The sequence below is a fragment of the Balearica regulorum genome, chromosome 5 (genome assembly GCF_011004875.1).
Source record: "Balearica regulorum gibbericeps isolate bBalReg1 chromosome 5, bBalReg1.pri, whole genome shotgun sequence".
NCBI lineage: Eukaryota > Metazoa > Chordata > Aves > Gruiformes > Gruidae > Balearica > Balearica regulorum.
Genome location: NC_046188.1, coordinates 68304599 through 68323862, shown reverse-complemented (window position 1 = coordinate 68323862; position 19264 = coordinate 68304599). Strand labels below are relative to the sequence as shown.

The following is a 19264-nucleotide window of genomic DNA, read 5'->3' as shown; positions in this document are numbered from 1 at the left end:
TGTTACATCTCAAAGGAAAAAAATATTACTCAGTGTGTAGTTAGACATTACTATAAGAATTTATCGGGATGTAGATTCTCTTAGATTGGCATTTACAAAGACCAGCAGTGTCTGCTAACTGCAGTATTGATAGGGTTGACAGCTCTTACGTTTGCCTATGCAGCACTGACCCACTTTAGAGCTGTTTAGAAATTTCCAATAACACTTTTTTTTTATTTTTGGAGGACAGTTCAATAACAATGAAGTCAGCATTTTTTATGCAAATGTTTCAGTTTGGTGAACCTCTGAAATATATGCTCTGCTCTTTGTCCAATGCAGGAAGTTGTTACCTGTGCCTGGAGACTTGGCAGTGAACCTCTAATCTCCTACCATCATTTACTCGTAGTTCCCCTTAGTAGTCTCTTCTCCAGCCAGGTATCTTTTCAAGTGCATTTTATGTTAGTTCAGCCAAAGCGATGGTGTGCTGTGCTGTAATAGGAATGTTTTAAGCGTTTAAGCCCTGACCCCTAACTAAAATATAGGAAGTTTTCAATGCAGTTTCGTTAGGTTTTGTTTTTCTTGATTTAAAGTTATAAGGTAGTGGCTTTGGAGAATTTTTAAAATTTTTATTCAAACTGTGGTATAACTAGGATTACAGGTTGTCAGAATCAAATTGTGCAGCGTTTTCTACCATGGTTACAGCCTTTGTAATGAAATGTATAGATGTACCGTGTTCTGTTTTTATTAGAAGTTGGAAATTATCTTGAGGACTGCTTAGTTCTGCTTAGTTTATGACATTTTCTGTTCTTGTCAGAATGTTCCATGACAATTGCTTAACGAGGAATTAAAATCTCATGGGTTCCTAATTCTACTCCATCTTCACTGGATAAAATGTTCATCAACACACAGTATGGGGCATCATCTTATATCTATTAAAAAGGCACTGAGAGTTGATCTAATTCTTAAAACTATGAACGTTCAACTGAAGAGGAATTTATACAAAACATTTTTGGAATTTATACAAAGTACTGACAACCAAAATTCCCAAATGGATTACAAACCCAATAGGCAAAACTACTAGTCCTGCTTCCGCTAGTTTATATCTCTTTAGCAGCTCTGAGCTCATCCAGACTCGACTTAACTGATGGTTTAGCAGTTCCCTAAGCCCAGCAAGCTCTTACATCAGTCCTCCCTGTTTCAGGGGGCACAGCGAGAGCGAAAGCGTGACTGAGCTGTCCCCATCATCCAGGCGTCCCTGACTGATGGAACCAGAAGCCCCGTTGGGGAGCTCTGGTTTAATTAGTGGATCTTTGAGTCAGCCCCAAGACGAAGGAACACAAAACTTGCCTTAAGTCGATTTTGTACAGTTCTTTTCAGTGCTCATGTGACAAAAATCTTAATAAATCAAAGGAGAAAGATGAGCCTTTCAGAAGCTAATGACGGCATAGTTTTATAACTAAGCGTTTGAGCAACTCGGACCACTAAGGCTGGACAGTCACAAATCCTATTCAGTTATTGAAAGCAAGTGACAACTTTGCAGTAACGGCTTCAAAGTTGTTAGCTGCCTTCTGTATTTGCAAAGGCTCCTCAGTGTGTGTAAGGAAGGTTACGCTGGGACACATCTTTTGATATCATATGACATTATGCAGTGCACCCATCACATTGCATCATCATTGAAATAAACACTGTTCAGCTCATGTCTTTTCCTTACATTAAAGCTTAATGACAAAAAATTGAAATTGAACAATGAGAACAAATGGATTCCTACTAGTCTTCTTTCTGTATTTGGTTTCAAAAGCTTGGGTATATAGAGATGGAAACATTTCATCTTTGCTGAAATCAACAATCCTAATGAACAGTTATAAAAAATCAAAGCGTCACCCTTTGTAACCTCCTCCATGTTTTATTTTTCAAAATTTAGCTGGAGAAACAGGATTTGATAGAGATCTGGTGAAGTACGACAGCCAGTTGAATCTTATTTTTCCAGCTTACCATCTTCCTGCAGCATTTTGTGTGGGTGTTTGCATCCTGTTTAGCCTTCCATAACTCAAGCGTTTCCACTTTCTCCGGGGAGAGTTTTTCACATTTCACTGCCCCTCATACTCAAAATTTAAATCAGTAACATTTTGATGTCATGAAAAGACACGATAGGATTGCCAAATTAAAAAATAAAATAAAATTGGAATTCTTTTTTCATGATAGTCCTTTTTATGCTTGAATGGAGACAACATTCAGGTCAGCACCCAAGCTCTCACATGATTACAGTAAGTCATAGCGTAGTACCAAGTCTGCTTTTCTATGGCTCCCCCCTGTTATTTTGGTGACATGCTACTACGCCGTGTACTTCTCTCTTCACATTTGCTTCTGTGTAATGCCTGTAGGGAACTTCAGCAGTGACTTGCACAGTAAAATAGCATCAGTAAATTATTTAAAATAGGTATAGTCGCTTTAGTGTGATTTAATAATTAAAAAACCCTTTTAAGAAAAAAGCCAGCTCCACAGAGACCTTTGGTAAAGTACCGAGAACCCGCCTTTGAGAACTGGTGGCTCTGGCCAGCAGCCCCGAAGTTTTTGGATGACAAAGAAGTTGTCAGCAGTGACAGTTACGGGAAGATTCTCTCCAGCTGCGTATGGTCCCTGCTGTCTTATTTACTTTCTTATCACTTAGCAAAGTCAGACCTAAATTATCATTGCGCATTCAGATCATTAAAACGTTACCTCTCTCTTCTTTCCATTGCTGTCTTTTAGATAATTGTTTAATAATGTAAATGCATCTAATAACCTGAATCTGTTACTTTAAAGAAGCAATATTTTATTAACAAATCCAGGCTTTTTCTATGAAATGTGAAATGCTCTCTCTGTGTACATCCACATGCACACATGTATACAGTTAGAAAAACCTACGACTGGCATTGTATTTTCCACACAAATAGTTATCAATCTCTGTGAAGGCCAGTGTAAACTGTGATGTTAGCTTTAGATTGCAAACAGCTTCGTTTAGGAAACCATGCAGAGAAAGGTATTGCCTAAGGATGTAAAAATATTTTATTTCCCTGAGAAAACAAAGTGGTTGCTATGGGACAGAAAATGATCTAATGATGGCTTTTCACAGATACACGCTACTGGGCAGAATTAGAATATTCAAACCACAGTGGGCAAAAATGTTGATTTTTCTAGGATATATTTTTGAAAGATTTTTCTTAGTGTAGATCTAGATACTTTCAAGAAAAATAAAGAAGCAGGTATTTTTTCCATAGGGTACAATTTAATTGTTTTTTTCTCTCTAATCCTCCTAGAATACTGTGCAAATGAAACATACTTGTTTCGTCAAGCTAGCTTTTAAATACCTATGAAGAAAAATGCGGTCCTTCTGAATGTCGAATGATGATTTCTTAAGGTATCGCCTAGCACAAATAATGATTTCTTTGGGTAGCAAGATAATTAACAATATAAGCAATGTGTGAAAGTTATTCTGCAAATTTAATAATAACCCTCTTAAATGGTATTTTTAAATGAGGGAAACATTTAAATACCGATGTTTGAAATGCTACCGCGCCAGTTCTAAACGCGTCCTCAGCGTCGCCCTTCAACTAACCAAACAGAATTATTGACTCAAATGCGGTTGGGCTGTCTGGGGGTTGGTTGGCTGTGTGAAACGCATTATGATCCATCGCAAACCTTCGAATGAACTCTCTTACCCCATCCTGCAGGTGTAAAAGCTATGGTTCTGCCTTTTCTCTTTTGCTTTTCCCATGAGATTTCCTATGAGATGGCAGTTTTTAACAGCCCCTGATCTTCCCCGCACGGAGGGGCTACAGTGCCACTCCAGGCATGCCTATGTGGAGTCTGGTAAAGCTAATTAACTATAATTAAACACCATGTGACATGGGGCATAAAACAGCTAGATCTTTATGGGTAGTTGATGCCTAATGATGTAGAAAGGTATATTTTAGGATGTTTTTTTGAACTGGTTATATGCTTGTGCCCCATTGAAGTATATCTTTCAGAACTCAACTAAATGGACCTAGAAAAGATGCCAAGTGGTAAATCCACCATCCTTCAACAGCACTGACAGAAACCTTTCGCTATCTGGAGCAATGACAATTTGTCAGAAATTGTGTAGAGACTTCTCAGGTGGATCTGCATGGAGCACTTTGAGTAAAGGGTGGCTTGTTAGCTCTCGCCTAATGCTCACCCTGCCAGACCCTCCTGACTCTTCAAAAATCACGCATGAACCGTGTTCCCTTTTGCTCTTTGGTCTGGGAATATGCTGCAGAAGTGCCTGAGTCCAACGGTGCCTGCTGGATTTGTTCTTTGCTTGATGCACTCAAGTGCTTCTGCTACTTACATGAATTACTCAGCGCTTGTACTCCTTTTAAAAAAAGATTTTCATGTCCTTCCTCGCTTATTATGAACACTAATTTTTAATGCCTGTAGATTAGTAATGAGTAAGTTCGTTCCTAATGCTTGAGGAAAAATTGGTCTGTTCTTGAATGAAACAAAAATTAAAGTTGTTTTATAATACACGTTTTCATTCCTTCCCTAACTTTATTCCCCTAACAAGCCTGTGGCCCTTAGAGGTCTTGGTTCTCCACAGAAATTTCTGCTGTGGTCATGCCTGAAATTCCCACTACCTGTGTGTGGCTTGCATGGATGGGTGCAAAAATTGCTGCTTAAATCATCTTGCTTTTGGCATGAATAGCTAAGAAGATGATCTTGCAATATGATTAGCATTCTTGTATCCTCCCAAATTCCCTGCATGTAGTATCAAGCTAGGTAAGTCTTGTGCTATTTAAAAACTTTTTCTGAATGTGTTGTATTTTGAGAATTTCTAAAATCATCAGACCACTGAGAGAGAGACCATTTGCCATTGGGAGAGTTCATGATTTCTGTCCGTAGTGTGTGCTTGTATCTCCGTTTACTCAGAAGTATCCATTTGTGATTATTGCCATTAATATTAATTTTCTGCTTTGTTTTGATTTCCTATCTCCTTTTCCATATTTTTTTCCACACTGTTTAAAACTATTCCCTAAATTTTGTCTCATAATAATCCTTAGATTCCTGTTTAACAACTTCAGCCATCTTTCACAGTCTCCTTACTCCAGTTCATTCACTGCAGGCGTTTCTGGACCTGCGATGTTTTCTGCCAGCCAGTTCCCCAAACTGCCCGTTCTTACACTACCTTGATGTGCTGTTACGTGCTTATGGGGTCTATTCATCACTGCTAAGCCAGTCTCTGGACCTTGGGGGTTTTTCTCTCTTTTTTCTTTACGTGTTTGGGTGTCTTTTCCTTACAGTGCTCCCCCCGGTAGCAAAGACGTGTTTCTTACCTGGCGTTAACAGTTGTGTGTTGGGGGGGGGTGTTGTTCTGTCACTGACTCTAGGCAACACCTGCACTAGGTAGGTGTATTGAAAATGCAGAATATTCATAGATGTAAACTAGCAATGTTGTAAAAGCCAAGAAAATTATCATCAGCCACAGAACTTTAGTTAGGAGATAGCTGCTTTCCCTTTCCCCCACCCCCCTCTCCTTTTTCCTGTAAAGGAGAGGGACAGAATAGATAAGAAAGATCAATTGAATTTACAGACAAAGGTTTTCCCAGGCATAATGGTGCACAGCAACAATAGCCCTGACAGTTCGGCCCTTTAAGGAACACAGATGAAAGCTAAAATTGGTCGGTAAGGCTTAATTAGTGAGGTTCTAAAATAAAATCCACACTGAGGCAGAGTAAGGTGATGATAAGGAGAGAAAATCTGTTTTTCTTTTATGATGTTGTTTACCACTAGCAATACGTATTTTCAGAAAAGGCTATCCATTCCTTACGGTTAATGATCAGAAATTCTCATATAGTCTCTTCTAAAAAAACCTAACAAACTTCAAATGCTAAGCGTCTTGATCATATAAGCTGAAAAACGTACTAAGTCAAAGAAAACCCTGCCCATTCTTTTAGATAATGGACCAGTGGAGCAATAGTTAAAAATGTGTTTCCTAGTTAATATTTTGAACCTCATCTATTGAAATATTGACGATGTTTGAATACTGAAATGGAAGGCTTACTGGATTGTTCTGTTGGAGTTGTACTCCGGAGAGTACAATTCACGACGATTTCTGTCTACAGTTGTGAAATTTTTCACTTGTGCTCCAGAGATTATTTCTCTCCTCGATGGATCAAAGCGGCAAATAAGTTTTCTTAATTTATTTTGCTAAGTCTAGGTTACACTAGACTACTGGGCAGCAGCGGAGGTGGGGATAAACCGCTCTGCTCAGATTTCAGATTGAAATGTGACTTGTGATCGTGATGGGCTGTGGAGAGCTGCCTACCCTCCAGCTCAGCTGACTGGTGTGAACCAGGGCTGCACCCTGTTTGCTCTTCCCAGTTACGTGCTTAGAAAAAATCCACGAGCTATGATTGTTCAAAGGAATGGGAGGGGAAGAGGAGAAATACTGTTGAATACAGTCTATGCTTTTATACTGTTCCATTCTTCTAGTTATCCAACACAGGTCCATTTCTACTGCTCTGTTATAGTCCACTATCTTGCATCATTCAAATGTTCCTTTATTTCTTGACTGAAATTCCGCTTCCATTAGAGTCCTTAGCAAACGATGTGCCGCTTTTACTGGGACTAGATTTAAACAGCTTTGTCTTTCCTTTTTATTCATTGCTTAACAACCTGTAGAATAAGAGGTGCATCTCTTCCGCGTTAAGCCAATGTCAAAACTCTGTGAATGGTATAGGAACTTGCTCAGAGCATTTACTTTTTATAGTCTTTCCTACATAAATTTAAATCACTAATCAGTTACTCCTGCCTCTTAGTTACTTACTGTATTGCTTTTGGTTGCTGTGCGGTTTGATAAATCTTTATGTTAAACTGGTGTCTGGTATTCAGAAACTGAATAAGATTTGAGAAGAGGCTGTAGGAATTGCTTAGTATATCACCTTACTCCTTCGTGCAATGTGCAGCATCCAAATGTATGCTGCTTTCTTGTTTGTATACTACAAGACATACCCTTTCCTGAGTCACTGCATACTGTCATTCCTAAACATCTTACAGCAGTAATCCATTTTCATTTTATCCATTGAAAATTTCTCAGATTATTTCACCCCGATTCACTGGGAATCACTGGAATTCCACTGTATTTTCCTCCTATCTTCCAGCTCTTCCACTTCCATTTATACTTTATTTCTTGACCCCAGATGTCCTGTGAGTCCCATTTATTTCTCCTCCTTTTTTTCTGCTGAAAATTCCTTTGATGTTCCTTGCAGCTTCCCAACGTAAAGGAAAGCATGGTCCTAGCCAGGGAGACTTAGGGTGGGTCGTTTCTAAATTTTTTGCCAAATTCTCGACCAAGAAAAAAGATATTAAGATTTTATGGAAAATTTACTCTTGCAGTGATTCTATAAAAGTTTTGCCCAAGTTCATAAATTTTTGTTTATTCTTGTACTGTTCCACCACCCTTTCACCAGTCATCAGCCAGCGGAGGGAGGTCTTGGGCTTTCCTGACCTCCACTGGGAACACGGCACAAGGGATGCAAATAATCTTTGACTGTGTTTCTGTCCCCTGTTGCAACGGAGGTGTCCTGGGGACTCTGGTCACCTGTATGTTGTCTAGAAGTAGGGCTTCCTCAGAAGCCAAAGCTGCTGGGGGCTGCTTGCAGCATTGCTGCACCACAAGTTCCCAGTGAAACTGGGTCTGGTGTCCACTGGTAGAGCCAAAGACTGGATATTTTCTTTGTTTTAGGTCAATATTACAAACATTAGTAAAAAAAAAAAACCATCTGAAATACATATGTTACCCTGCTTTATCTAGTCTGTCCTATGTACTTTCTTCTTTTGATACATAGTGTGTTCTTCATGCACTTTTTTGCTTATAAAGATGTACTGTTTGTTACTTAAAATTCTCTTACCTGAAATTGTGCCCTTGAATATGAGTACCATCATCACTAACTTAGTTTAGATGTGTTTCTGTAGATGGTGACAGGCTAGATCCTAGGTGGTTAGGTACCAAACGATCCTTCCTCTAGTGAAAATGCTGGTGGACACATACAGTAGTTAAATATGTACAGATAATACTAACATGAGAACGATTTCTCTCCTAAACACACAGTCTGCAGTTATTATGAAACATCAAGAATCTGCACCTGAAATGCCATGACTTAGTAGAGAACAACAAATGCTGTTTGCTTATTTATACAATTACTCTCCTTTCTCTGATCCCATTATATTTTAGGGATGTGCATTGCCGTTTTCTACTAGTTTTATTTGCATCACTTCTTGTCCAGAAGAAAACAGAGTTATTTTGAAACTTGAACACGGAAGTCAAATTTTATTGTAGTACTCATGATGTCCGGGGGTGTGACTGCCAAATAATATCCAGAACGCTTCTCTTTTCCTAGTAATGTCTTGGATGTCAGCCATGCATTTTCCACTGAATTAATGAATATCATGGAGCTGTATCCACCACTGCTGCCAGAAACATAAGAATAAATGCTAATACTTCTGAGATAGTACGTACATAAGATTACTTTTTGATAGTGGGTTTTAAGCTTGTACCTTCTTTGTTCTTTCAATTGATCTTATTTACCTGCTCTGACTTACTAACCTATATAAACAAGAGAGTCCTTTTTCATATCATTGTTACAGAAAATCTAAACTCAGCTCCATCTCAAAACTTAAGCTGCAGGCAACATCAAGAAGTGTACTACACTGGGGAGGGTGGAGGGAAAGTCTTCCTGCAACATTTTCAAACATTGTTAAAATGCAAGTGACAAGGTCTTGAACCAGAAGTAGGCATCATATTGCTAATATTACTGTAATCCACCTCAAAAACTCTTCAGTGAGCAAGCCTCCCTTTCTCAATGGGATTAACTACTGAGCACATTACAAATGCTGCAAACACCTACATATTTTGCACAAAGATAACCCCCTGTTACAGCGGATACGTTCTTTTTTTATCCTTTCTTATTTATACCAGCATGATTCATTAACAGTTATTTTATGAGATGAAGAAATGTAGGCTACTAATATAATTTAAAATGCTGTTATTTTAATGAATAAGTCAGCAATGTTTTAGTTTCTTTTTAACACCAAATGTCTAAATGGAACTAAGGATAGTGAGACAATTATCAGCTTAAATTATTGGGTTTTATTTTTTAAAGATCCTGCTTGATAACATGACTTTAGATAGAGCTTGCTCTCCTCTATTTAGAAGAGAAGATATTTTGAGGGTTGAATGGTTGCATTGTGTATCTTACTCTCTGTAGCATAAAAGACAATTGGAAATTTGCAGTGAGAGACTCTACTGAGGTAACCCAAATGTGCATTGTTGCAAAAGAGTAAGTGTGACTTAGTTGGTACTCACAGTGCTAGGTCCACTTTGGAATTGAGATGATTGGAATAACAGCAAATGAGGAATTCTTGAAGATCACTTATACTAGACAGGAGGGGAAAAAAAAACCGTGCAGAGGATAACCTGGGGTGCAATAAGGATGGTTCTCACTAATTCCATATTTGAGAATCTACATCTACAATTACGTAAATGCTTTTTGCTTTCCAGATTGTTATGCAAGTCTATGGGATATGGAGGTCTTACTGGCTGCTTCTACGCTCACAACCCTCAACAGTATTCTCCTTAAATTCTTCTCTCACTACTTGCAGATTCATGGGCTTCAAGGAGAGTGCAGAGCCAACAGTTTAGTTCTCTTGGCACATCGTTTTTGGTTTTCTTGGTAATACCTCTGCCAGAGTAAACTTGGGATCTTTTTTGCTGTTCTACTATAAAATAAGAATGAAAGTGGTAATGCACGTCTTTGTCATTAAATACATCATAAAGTAGCGTGCACGTGTGTGAAGCTAACTGGTAGAGTAAAAAGCTTTCACAGTTCTGTAGTTCCTTTACAGACAGTTCAAGCCTAGCTATGTCTCCTCGCTAAAATAATGTAGTCTTTTCTCAATGAAAATATTATCCTCAAAGTGCACCAAGGTATTAAAAAGATGCAGCAATGTCATACTAACTACTTGATTGCTCCCACCTCTCTTCACGACTTCTGTGTACGAAGATTGGGTGATTATTTTTTTTCTACTGTTTTTAGACATTTATGTGATGCAACCTCCTATAAACCTTCCTCTTCTAGATGAGCTACCTCATATACTGTTTTCTTGCCCCCCTCAACCATTCTATCCCTATCCATTTGTCTTTGTTGCTAATTTTATGTAACTTTGACGGGATGTCCTCTAGAAATTCGCTCTCCTGATGCACCGTTACATGCATTTGTTTCCTGGTGGCTCTGGGTGGCAGGCAGATTATCCTTAGAGAACTGGTGATGGAAGCAGTGAAAGGCAACTGTAGCCATGAGGAGGAGGGAAAATGAGATTGAAAAATAGCAGTGAAGGACACCAAGATTGAGGAGCTGGAGCTAAAAGAAGATATTGTGGATTTGTTTCTTTGCTGTTTTCTAATTCCTGCCTTGGGCTAACTCACAGTCATGCGTGAACTTTAACATCATGGCTTGGTTCCTTCTGTCATTTGCCCTGCAGTAAACTAGGAGTAACTGCATGTTTGAGAAACACTTGAGCGGAGGATGGGCTATAAAGCTGCTGTTCATAGTAGGTGTACTTCTCCATCCTTATGCACCTTGTGTTATCGTTTAGACTTCTGCACAGGCACCGTAAAATGCTGTCAGAGCAGAGTGGATGCATTTCATATCTGATGTGCTGGGGTAATAGTGCCAAAAGATAAGAAGCCTGGAGAATCGGATCCAACTGGCTGACACCTAAACTAGTACAAATAAATTTATCCACAACCCCACCCTCTCAGTAATTACAGTTGTCTATGTAAATTGTGCTAGCAGAATGCATGTGACTTTGGTCCACCATTGGACCACTTTGGCTAGTTATAGATTTTGTAACATCTCTGAGAGACCAATTTTTTTTTTTTTCCCCCATTGAGAGCAATATACACTTCTCAGTTATGAAGATGGTGTTATTCTAAATAAAACTGACATGATCCACCAACACTTTTGGAAGCACAGATGCTTTGTCCCACTATTTACTAAAGAGGTTCACACTTAGATTAAAGCAGTGAAATCAAATCACTGAATAAAGCCTGGAACAACATAATGATTTAAGGAATTTGTTGAGAGCTTTTGGTAGGAGGAAAGTTACACAAAGGCAAAATTAGATTGTTTTCTGTACAACACCAGAACACAGAAACAGCATGCAATCCAATATTGGTACATTTGTTTTTCTAAGCATCTTGTGTCGTTTCATTTGTCTTTGTTCTCCTCTGCAACATCAGACTGCAACCCACGAATTTGTATACAGCATCTAGGGCCCATCAGCGTCAGACATTAGAAGAAGGATCAGGCATCTTTGTTTGCAGGAGCTACCAGCCATGGCATTCTCCTCTCTCTGAATGACACTGCTTTTTTATTATTTTTTTTTTCAGCATATTGGGTTATGCACAGCCCCCTGATGTTACATGATATTTTTCCCAACTCGTATGTATACATAATGCAAAGAACAAAATTAATTTGTTGTGTAATTCAATGCTTCTGAGTGGTGCTGCATCAGGCCTGGATTTCCCAGTGTATTATTAGTGGAGAAAATTGCACCGTCCTTTCACCAGCTTGTTTAAAGAGCATAAGAATTTGTAGTGGGATATAATTATATTTGATTTGTATTTTCTATCTTATTGTTAAGAGGTAAAAGAATGCAGCTTCAGGGGTTCACACTTGAATGCTTTCAGTTCAAGCTGATAGTCTGAGCTAAATAGATCTTTCTGTCCAGATACTGTACAAGTTGTTAATGTCTTGCTTCAATGACACTTCTAGGTAGCTGGTTACTGATATTCTGCTGCTGTATAAAGATGAACAATTCTGGACGAGTTCTACTTGCTGATGAAAACAGGCCTGGAAATCAGCCCAGTCTATATTTAAGAAATGCCATCACAAAGTAATCAAATCAATTAAAACAAGTAGTTTCATGTTTTATCTACTGCAAATCACCCGTTGCCTTTTTCGAAAGGATTCACAGTGACTGTCTACTTTTTAAAAGATTTTCTGTTTCCTTGGCCATGTTACGGTGCAGCGTAAAACCTTGAGAAGCCCTTGTCAGAGCTGGCCTTCCCATTCCCCCCCTCTGGCTGGGGGAGAATACTCTGCAGAAAAAGAACTACATCAAATCCAGGTTTTTGTTTGGCTAAGTTGCTTTTTCTTTACAGCGGTATACCTGTTGGAATGAAAGCGAGCCGTACATATTTTATTCAAATAGGCTGCTTGCTTTGACATCGCTGATAGATTTCCATCATGTTTTAAAATTCTCCTCCAGCTATTGTAGCTATCTCTCATTGCATTTGCTTTTCTCTTTCTTCAAGCTGCTACTTGCAAGACGTCTCCCTCATTATTGGCCATTGTTTCCTCCCCACTTTCCAGCCTTTCGCATGAAATCGGAGGGTTTCATCTTCCCACCTTTTAACCTTCCATTGTGCCGCTTCTGTCTGCACCCCTGACCCAGATTCCTCAGGCAATTGCAGGCTACAAAGCAGCCTCCCATCCTTGGGGACGGAGGTTTTATTTCGGTTCTTAGGTAAATTCTGATCTGTGTGTCTGTATCACTGCAGTCAGAGCTTCAGAAATGTGTGGATATTGCCACACTGGCCTGGTAATTTATTATTTTTTTTTAAAGGGAAAACCCGTGATATTCAAGCTCTTTCAGATCATAATTTCTAAACCTATTATCTTCTAACCTATCGAGGAGATTGCAGACATTTGTTCTGACACGCAACAAGGTGTAAGCACTACTTAGCAATTTTTCAATGTGATCTAAATAGCAGATTCTCCGTATCGTCCTGCTGTTGTGTAAGCATCTGACAGCAGAGCCTTAAGGTGAACATGTCTGCCTTCTGCAGAAGCCAGCAGCTCTTTGAATGTTATTCTTGCGTTACTGCTGTAATCTTAGCGAAGGCTCGTTGATAATCATGTGAGTATGGCAGGAAAGAAGGATTGATTTTTCATTTCCCATAATTTTAAGCTCATTTATGTGTGGCAACTGTATATTCATCAACTTGTAAATTCCTTTGAAATGTACCCCCACACACGTACACCTCACATGCTTAGTTATTAAAATACTTCCAACCACAGGAATTGAGTAAAGTGTTTTCTGCAGAATTGGAGCTCCCAGCAGTGGCCAGTTCACTCCACCACACAAAGAATTGCCTCTAATTAAGCCTTCCACACTGCTGGATATCTGAGAGCCTTTCCAACTCCTTGTTGTTGGTTTTTAAGCAAGTTCTGTGAGTGTGCTGGGTTCCTCGTGAGAGCGGAGTGAGACTGGCCCTTGTCACGTAGAGCAAAGTTTGGGGACGGCAGTGAAACAGAAATGCCAGGTGACGGAAGGGATGTCTGGCACATGGCTGTGGAACTTGCACTGCTTTTTTTTTTTTTTGTTTTTCTTTCTAATTGATAACTCTTGCCATCTGTTCCTGAGCCATCCCTCTGCTGTCCTTTCCTACACACAGTCTCCTGCCCCCATTCTACCCTTCCAACTTGGACTGACTGCCTGAAGGCTACTAACAGGAGCTGATTGATACTAGTAGTAGCTGGGTGGTAAGAAGATGCTAACAGCGATGTAGCAAGAGCGATACTTATGCTAGGTCAGCTGAGGCTGGGCTCTTCGAGCATCGTTTGAATGGGCTCAGATGCTTCTCTCTCAGTGCTGGTTTAACTGCTGTTTCCTGAGCAAAACTCCCCAGATTTTTTTCAGAAAAATAAAAAACCCCACCCTTTTGCTTTATAAAATAGGTTTAGTTGTTCCCCTGAGGTGGATTCTTTCTGAATCGGTCACCACTGCCCGTGTTCCTGACCACCTTGTGCCTTTGTGGAATAAGTAATCTAGAAGCACTGTACCAACCTAGGGTTTGGGGGTTTTTTCAGGAGTCTTTTTGTACTTTACAGTCTATATTTGAATCTGTCTTTTCTCGTCTAACTCTCCATTTGCTGGCTTAGCATACGGGAAGCCTATTTTATAGTGGAGAGAAATGCATTTATACATGCTAAGAACTGTATTTTTAACAAAAACCTAGATGTGTATACAAGTTAAAGGGATTTTTCTGGCAAGAACTCCAAAATGGACAAAATTGAAAAAGAATAAAGCATGGCAATCATAACTATGGTTGACCACTATCTGAGAACCTCTTGGAGGCGTGTTGGTGGGATGATTAAGAAAGAGCATAGATTTGGTCGGACAGATAATTTTTTGCTTTTTCTAAAGGCATTTAAGTGCCTAAAAATAGATGCTTAAGAGTATGTAAGTCACGGATATCCATAGATTTCTAGTAGGATCTATGGACTGAAATACCTATAAAAAAATTGAGAAACTGATGTTATAAACGTACCAGAAAATGTTAATCAAAATTACCTTAAGAGCCCACATTTTGATTTTTGTTTAAGGTAGCCATTTCTGCTCAGAGACATCTCCACGCAGAGCTCACAGATACTTTCCGGAGCACCTACAAAAGAAGTAGGGAAATTAGGGCTTACCTCTTCTGTAGTTGGAAGGTTCTTCATGATTTTTAGATTATGGATACCAATGGCTTGTGGATTATATTATTGTTGCATGCTAGCAGAGTCAAATTGTTAGGGTTTTGTCCTGAGCTAATAATACTCAGATTACCATTATGAGGCAGAAAATCTTTCCGGAAAAGGTGGAAGCTGCTGGAATATTTTCTTTTTTTAACTTACCATCACTACAGATTTTAAGACTTCAGTTAAAATCAACAAATGCTACCAGGTTATTAGTGAAAATTAGAAAAAATGAAAAACCGCGGCTGCGAATAGTTCACTGAGTTCCTTGATTGTCATATTTTCCAGATGTACAATAGTGTTCATTGCAGTAGGCTCTGCCATGTAGGAAGAAATGATGTTTCCTGTGCTGGGGAAAAGACAGACAGTGAAATGGAATAAAATGATCACTCCTCGGGTGATATATCTGATGGTGTAGATCAGAGAGAGTTCCCACAATTTCCATGAAACTCAATAATTTCAAGTGACTTCAATATTTTTTATGTTTTTATATCACTGATTAGAAACCTGCTAGACGATGAAATACTACAGCTCCGGCAAGAATCTAATAAAAATACCCCCCGGGGATTGATTTTGATTGACTACAGTTGCCTGTGTTTATCCTGTATATGAACAGACATGAATGAGCAGAATTGAGTTAACCCTTTCCTCGCCTAACCGCTGTGATTAGGCACTTAGGCTATCACGACTTTGAAACGCTGACACCCACACAAAGGAAAAGGCAGTTTGAGGATTCGACTCCCAGGTTCCTACGCCGGTGTCACCTCGTCAGTAAAACGCAGTTTCTGCTTAGAGAAACGTGAGCCAGGCTGAGATCCCATCGCTTTGAAGCTAGTTAATGCTTAGCCTGTACGTAATTTTCTGTGACCGGTGTTCTGGTTATTAAAGCACAGACCTGAGCGTAGGGAGGCAGTGATTGTCTTCTTTTCACGTGGGCACGACAGGTAATTCCCCTCTTGAAGTATACGGGGCTCAATCTATGCTCTGTATCGTCAATAAAGTATATTGCCCTACGCTGTGTAAAATTCAGACGCTCTCCCCAGGAAACGTGTGCCCGCGGGCGTTACAGCGATGCCTGGAGCTAAGGAGACGCTGTGCAGCGGCACAGCCCTTACCTTATCGTGCGCGTGCTACAAGTAAGGATCACCAGCAAATGCTTGCCTAACTTTTACAAAGGACTATCTCAGCCCCGTCGGTAGGCAAAAATTAAGATTTCAGTCTCTTTCGTCAGCATTTCAGGAACTACCACCATAAAACTCGCTTCTGTCGGTCTCCGCTTGGCTATGGGAACAGGAGCACTCCGGATACTGAGGTTTTCATGCAGAATTCATGAGCCCTCGCATACTATTGGCTAAGTTTAGTTAGACAGCACTATGGAAATGTAAAATATTATTAATAATTATAGCTCCTTTGCCACTTGTAGTTCCGAATGTAATCAGGTGGATTGAATGAAGACATTAGAAAAAGTAAGGCACAGAAGCTTCTAACTCAAATCAGGGGCATGGTTGTTCTGGCGTAGCAGTTCTTGTTCTGGAAATGATGTTGATTCTTCTGGGGAGCTAATTAATGCACAGATTTATCAGTTAGCCAGCAACAAATGGTTCAAAGTTATTCTTTAGAAAGCTTTGCATCGTTTCAAAGTTGAGAAGAAAATTCTTCCTGTCAAGTACAGGCGTTTAATGATGTACATACGCCGTGTCCGATGATTGCTATGGTAAGGTTTCCACCTGCTAGGAATAGTTGCTTTAGAAATAAAAAATTGAACCAAAGCGTAAAATTATATTAGTTTAGAGAAATATTTCTTTCTTTATAAATTAATAACTATGTAAAGACTAGAATGTTAAGTTTAAACTATTCAATTTATTTATACTTACTAATTCTTGTCAGTGTTATGTTAAATATGAGATCATTATGCATACAGAGGTTAAATCCATTTTAACTCATTTATTTTCTGTCTGTCTTGAAGCAGTTTTCTCAGTAAGAAAAAGACCTAATTTTCAAAATAGATGCATTCGTGATCAGCAGAGATGTCTGAAATGGAATAAATATTTATTAACTGTTATATAGTTTCTACTATTTGAAGGCAATTTTTTAATGTAGGTTACTCTTTTTTTTTTTTTTTTAACCAGAGAATTTCCTATCTTTAAATCTTACATTTAACTACTTATGCTTAAAATTTTTGAGATTTTTAACACCTCCCCCTGCTTCCTATCTGCCTGATTCAGTTATTTGCTCTTCCTCTGGGAGCATGTTTGCACTGGCTGGCATAGCTATCTATAGAATTTTTTTTTTGGGGTCAGAATTAGTACTTTAAAAACTGCAGTGGCTGCATCACCTATTTTCTGGCATCTGGATTTAACGAAATGACTTGGTCAAATTTTCATATTTTTACCCTGTGCAAAAAGAAATTCTGTTTTATTCCGGTGCAGTGGGAGTGGAAAATAATTGTGCTTGTATCTCATCCGTTTCAGATGGGATATAGGCCATGCTCAGATATTCTGTTTAGTGGCAGTTTTCTCTCCGTTCTTAACGTAGTCATTGTGCGAAGCTTGGTGTGATTTGTACTCTTCCTCAAATTGGCTCTTGGGAGCATTGCGGTAAGCAAGTAAATAAATAGCAAAAAGCTAATAAATAGCAAAAAAAAAAAAAAAAAAAAGTTAATGAATAGCCAGAAAAAGCTAACAAATAGCCAAAAAAAAAAAAAAGCAAATAAATAGCAAAACGCCTCTGAGCGCTGAGAGTCAGCTGTGCAAGTTTAAATGCACTTCTAAAGCAGCTCTCATCTCTGTCAAGGTTTCCCTTTCCCCAGTCGCAGCCTGCGGAGCACCGCTGCCAAACACCTTTTCACGCCTCGCTCCCCCCCCTCTGCCCTTTGCAAATATGAATTTTTGGCCCCCTCGGAGCTCCGGCCGCCTGCACCTCCCTCAGCCCGGCGTTTCGCTCCCGCACAAATGCAGCGCCGGCGGAAGCAAAGAGTATCGTCTGCAAGGCTGTGGCGGTGGTGTTCACATGACTAATGCTGTGAAAGATAGCAAGATTTTTTTTTTTTTTTTTTTTTTTTTTTTTTTTGAGCAGCTCCAGTCTATGCACAGTTGGCTCCCAGCTGACAGACAGAATGTGGGGTGGGCTTTGTCACCAGAACGCTGGGTACTGCATGCCCGGCTATGCTCGCAATTACACGGTGCCCAGAAACCTGCTGCTTATGTCAGGGTGCAGGCAGCCTGAACACATAGAAATTGGGTAGCTTTTATTTTATTTTATTTTATTTTATTTTACTTTTTTTTTTTCCTCTCTTTTTTTTGCCTCTTTTCTTCCCAGCAAAGGTTATATAATGAGGGGATTGCTGCTAAAGTAAAAAGGGAAAATGAAGTCTTTGTTAAATGCCTTCACAAAGAAAGAAGGTAAGCAATGAAAGCAGAACACTTTGATGTTTCAGACCGGTGTTTTCTTGTGTACATTGAATATGATCGGCTTAGTGACTCTATAATTAATCAATTCCTGCAGTTTCTTTTTCAAAATTCTTTGGTGTTAGACAGTCCATTTAGGCAACTGATTATTAAGGCTGGATGTGACTTTATTCATTTTAGGTTTTTCTCTGAAGAGTCAAGTAGTTATAAAAATGTTTTTGTTCCCTGAGAAATGCATTTGAAAACACGTAAGGAATTTCCTAGGTGAATTTTGTCAGTGAATGGTGCTGAATTGCCCCTTCAGATGTATGAGATGCCAGGAATAGAATTCTGAGAGCTGGAGGAAGGATTAACTCGTACTTTCAGGTATGCTTTTAGGGATGATAATTTTCAACTTTAGGGGCATGAAATTAGTTCTGACATTTTCATGGCATTTTATATCAAGTGTTTTTCCCAAACAAGTTTTGCAACAGTTATACTTACAGTTCTAAACGTGGTGAAATATTAGGGAAAGCCAGTATCCAACAGGGGTTAAAGCGTGGACATCTGCATTTCATCATTTTGTGTTGTAGTTATTTTTTTATTGTGAAAATAATATAAATAATGCCTACAAGAAGCAGCTAAAAAAAATATCCACCCACTTACAGTTTGCAGATTGCTGGGGAAAAGAAACAGTTGGGTGGAATATTAATCACTTTAGGCATGGAAATGCTTATTTTTAACTCTTTCTATAAAAGATTTGTGTTAGACACACGTCAATTGGTGTCATTAGTCGTTCCCTTTCCTGTTTATCTTCTGTAGTAAAGGCTAATTTTGCTTGTAGTTCTCTCCCTAGGAATAGAACATTAATAGCAAAGCAAAAGCTAACTCCTAAATGGTCATGCAAAATCCTTCTAAGGTATGTAAGGGAAAAAGAATTACCTTCATCTGGTACCTGGAGAGTGTGTATACATACAAATAATCCCCTGGTTTTCAGTAAGAATGAATGTGCCAGTTTTGTGATTTCTAAAATCTGTCGGTATAAAGGTGCTCAGCAATTCTCTGTCCGTCCTGCCGCTGTGCCTCACACCGTGCCCCTCGTGCTCCCTCCCACTCCTGCCCGGAGATATCCCACCAACCTCTCGGAAGTCACAGCAAACAGCCCCAAAATGTTGGCAATATTTAGTTTTATCAGTCTGGGGCTGGAAGGCTCGGCAGTCTGCTTGGTGTGCTACCTGTTTCATGAAATATTCAAATCTAAGGGTCAGATCTGATTTTTACTGAAGTCCAGGACAAACTTTGGTGACCCTGAGGGAACAG

The 19264-nt window shown here is 39.2% G+C and overlaps 1 protein-coding gene across 5 annotated transcripts in view; it reads left to right on the top strand.

The window, feature by feature from the left end:
- SHANK2 (SH3 and multiple ankyrin repeat domains 2) overlaps positions 1-19264 on the top strand; it is a 320878-nt gene that overhangs the window by 76076 nt on the left and 225538 nt on the right. For 2 of the 5 annotated variants that reach the window (XM_075755403.1, XM_075755402.1), the window contains exon 1: positions 17473-17959. The exons of the other annotated variants lie outside the window; for them this stretch is intronic. In XM_075755403.1, coding sequence (XP_075611518.1) covers positions 17923-17959 — 37 coding nt within the window. In that variant the 5' untranslated portion in view covers positions 17473-17922. Of the gene's footprint in view, positions 1-17472; positions 17960-19264 lie in introns of those variants that run through there. 5 annotated transcript variants of the gene reach the window in all.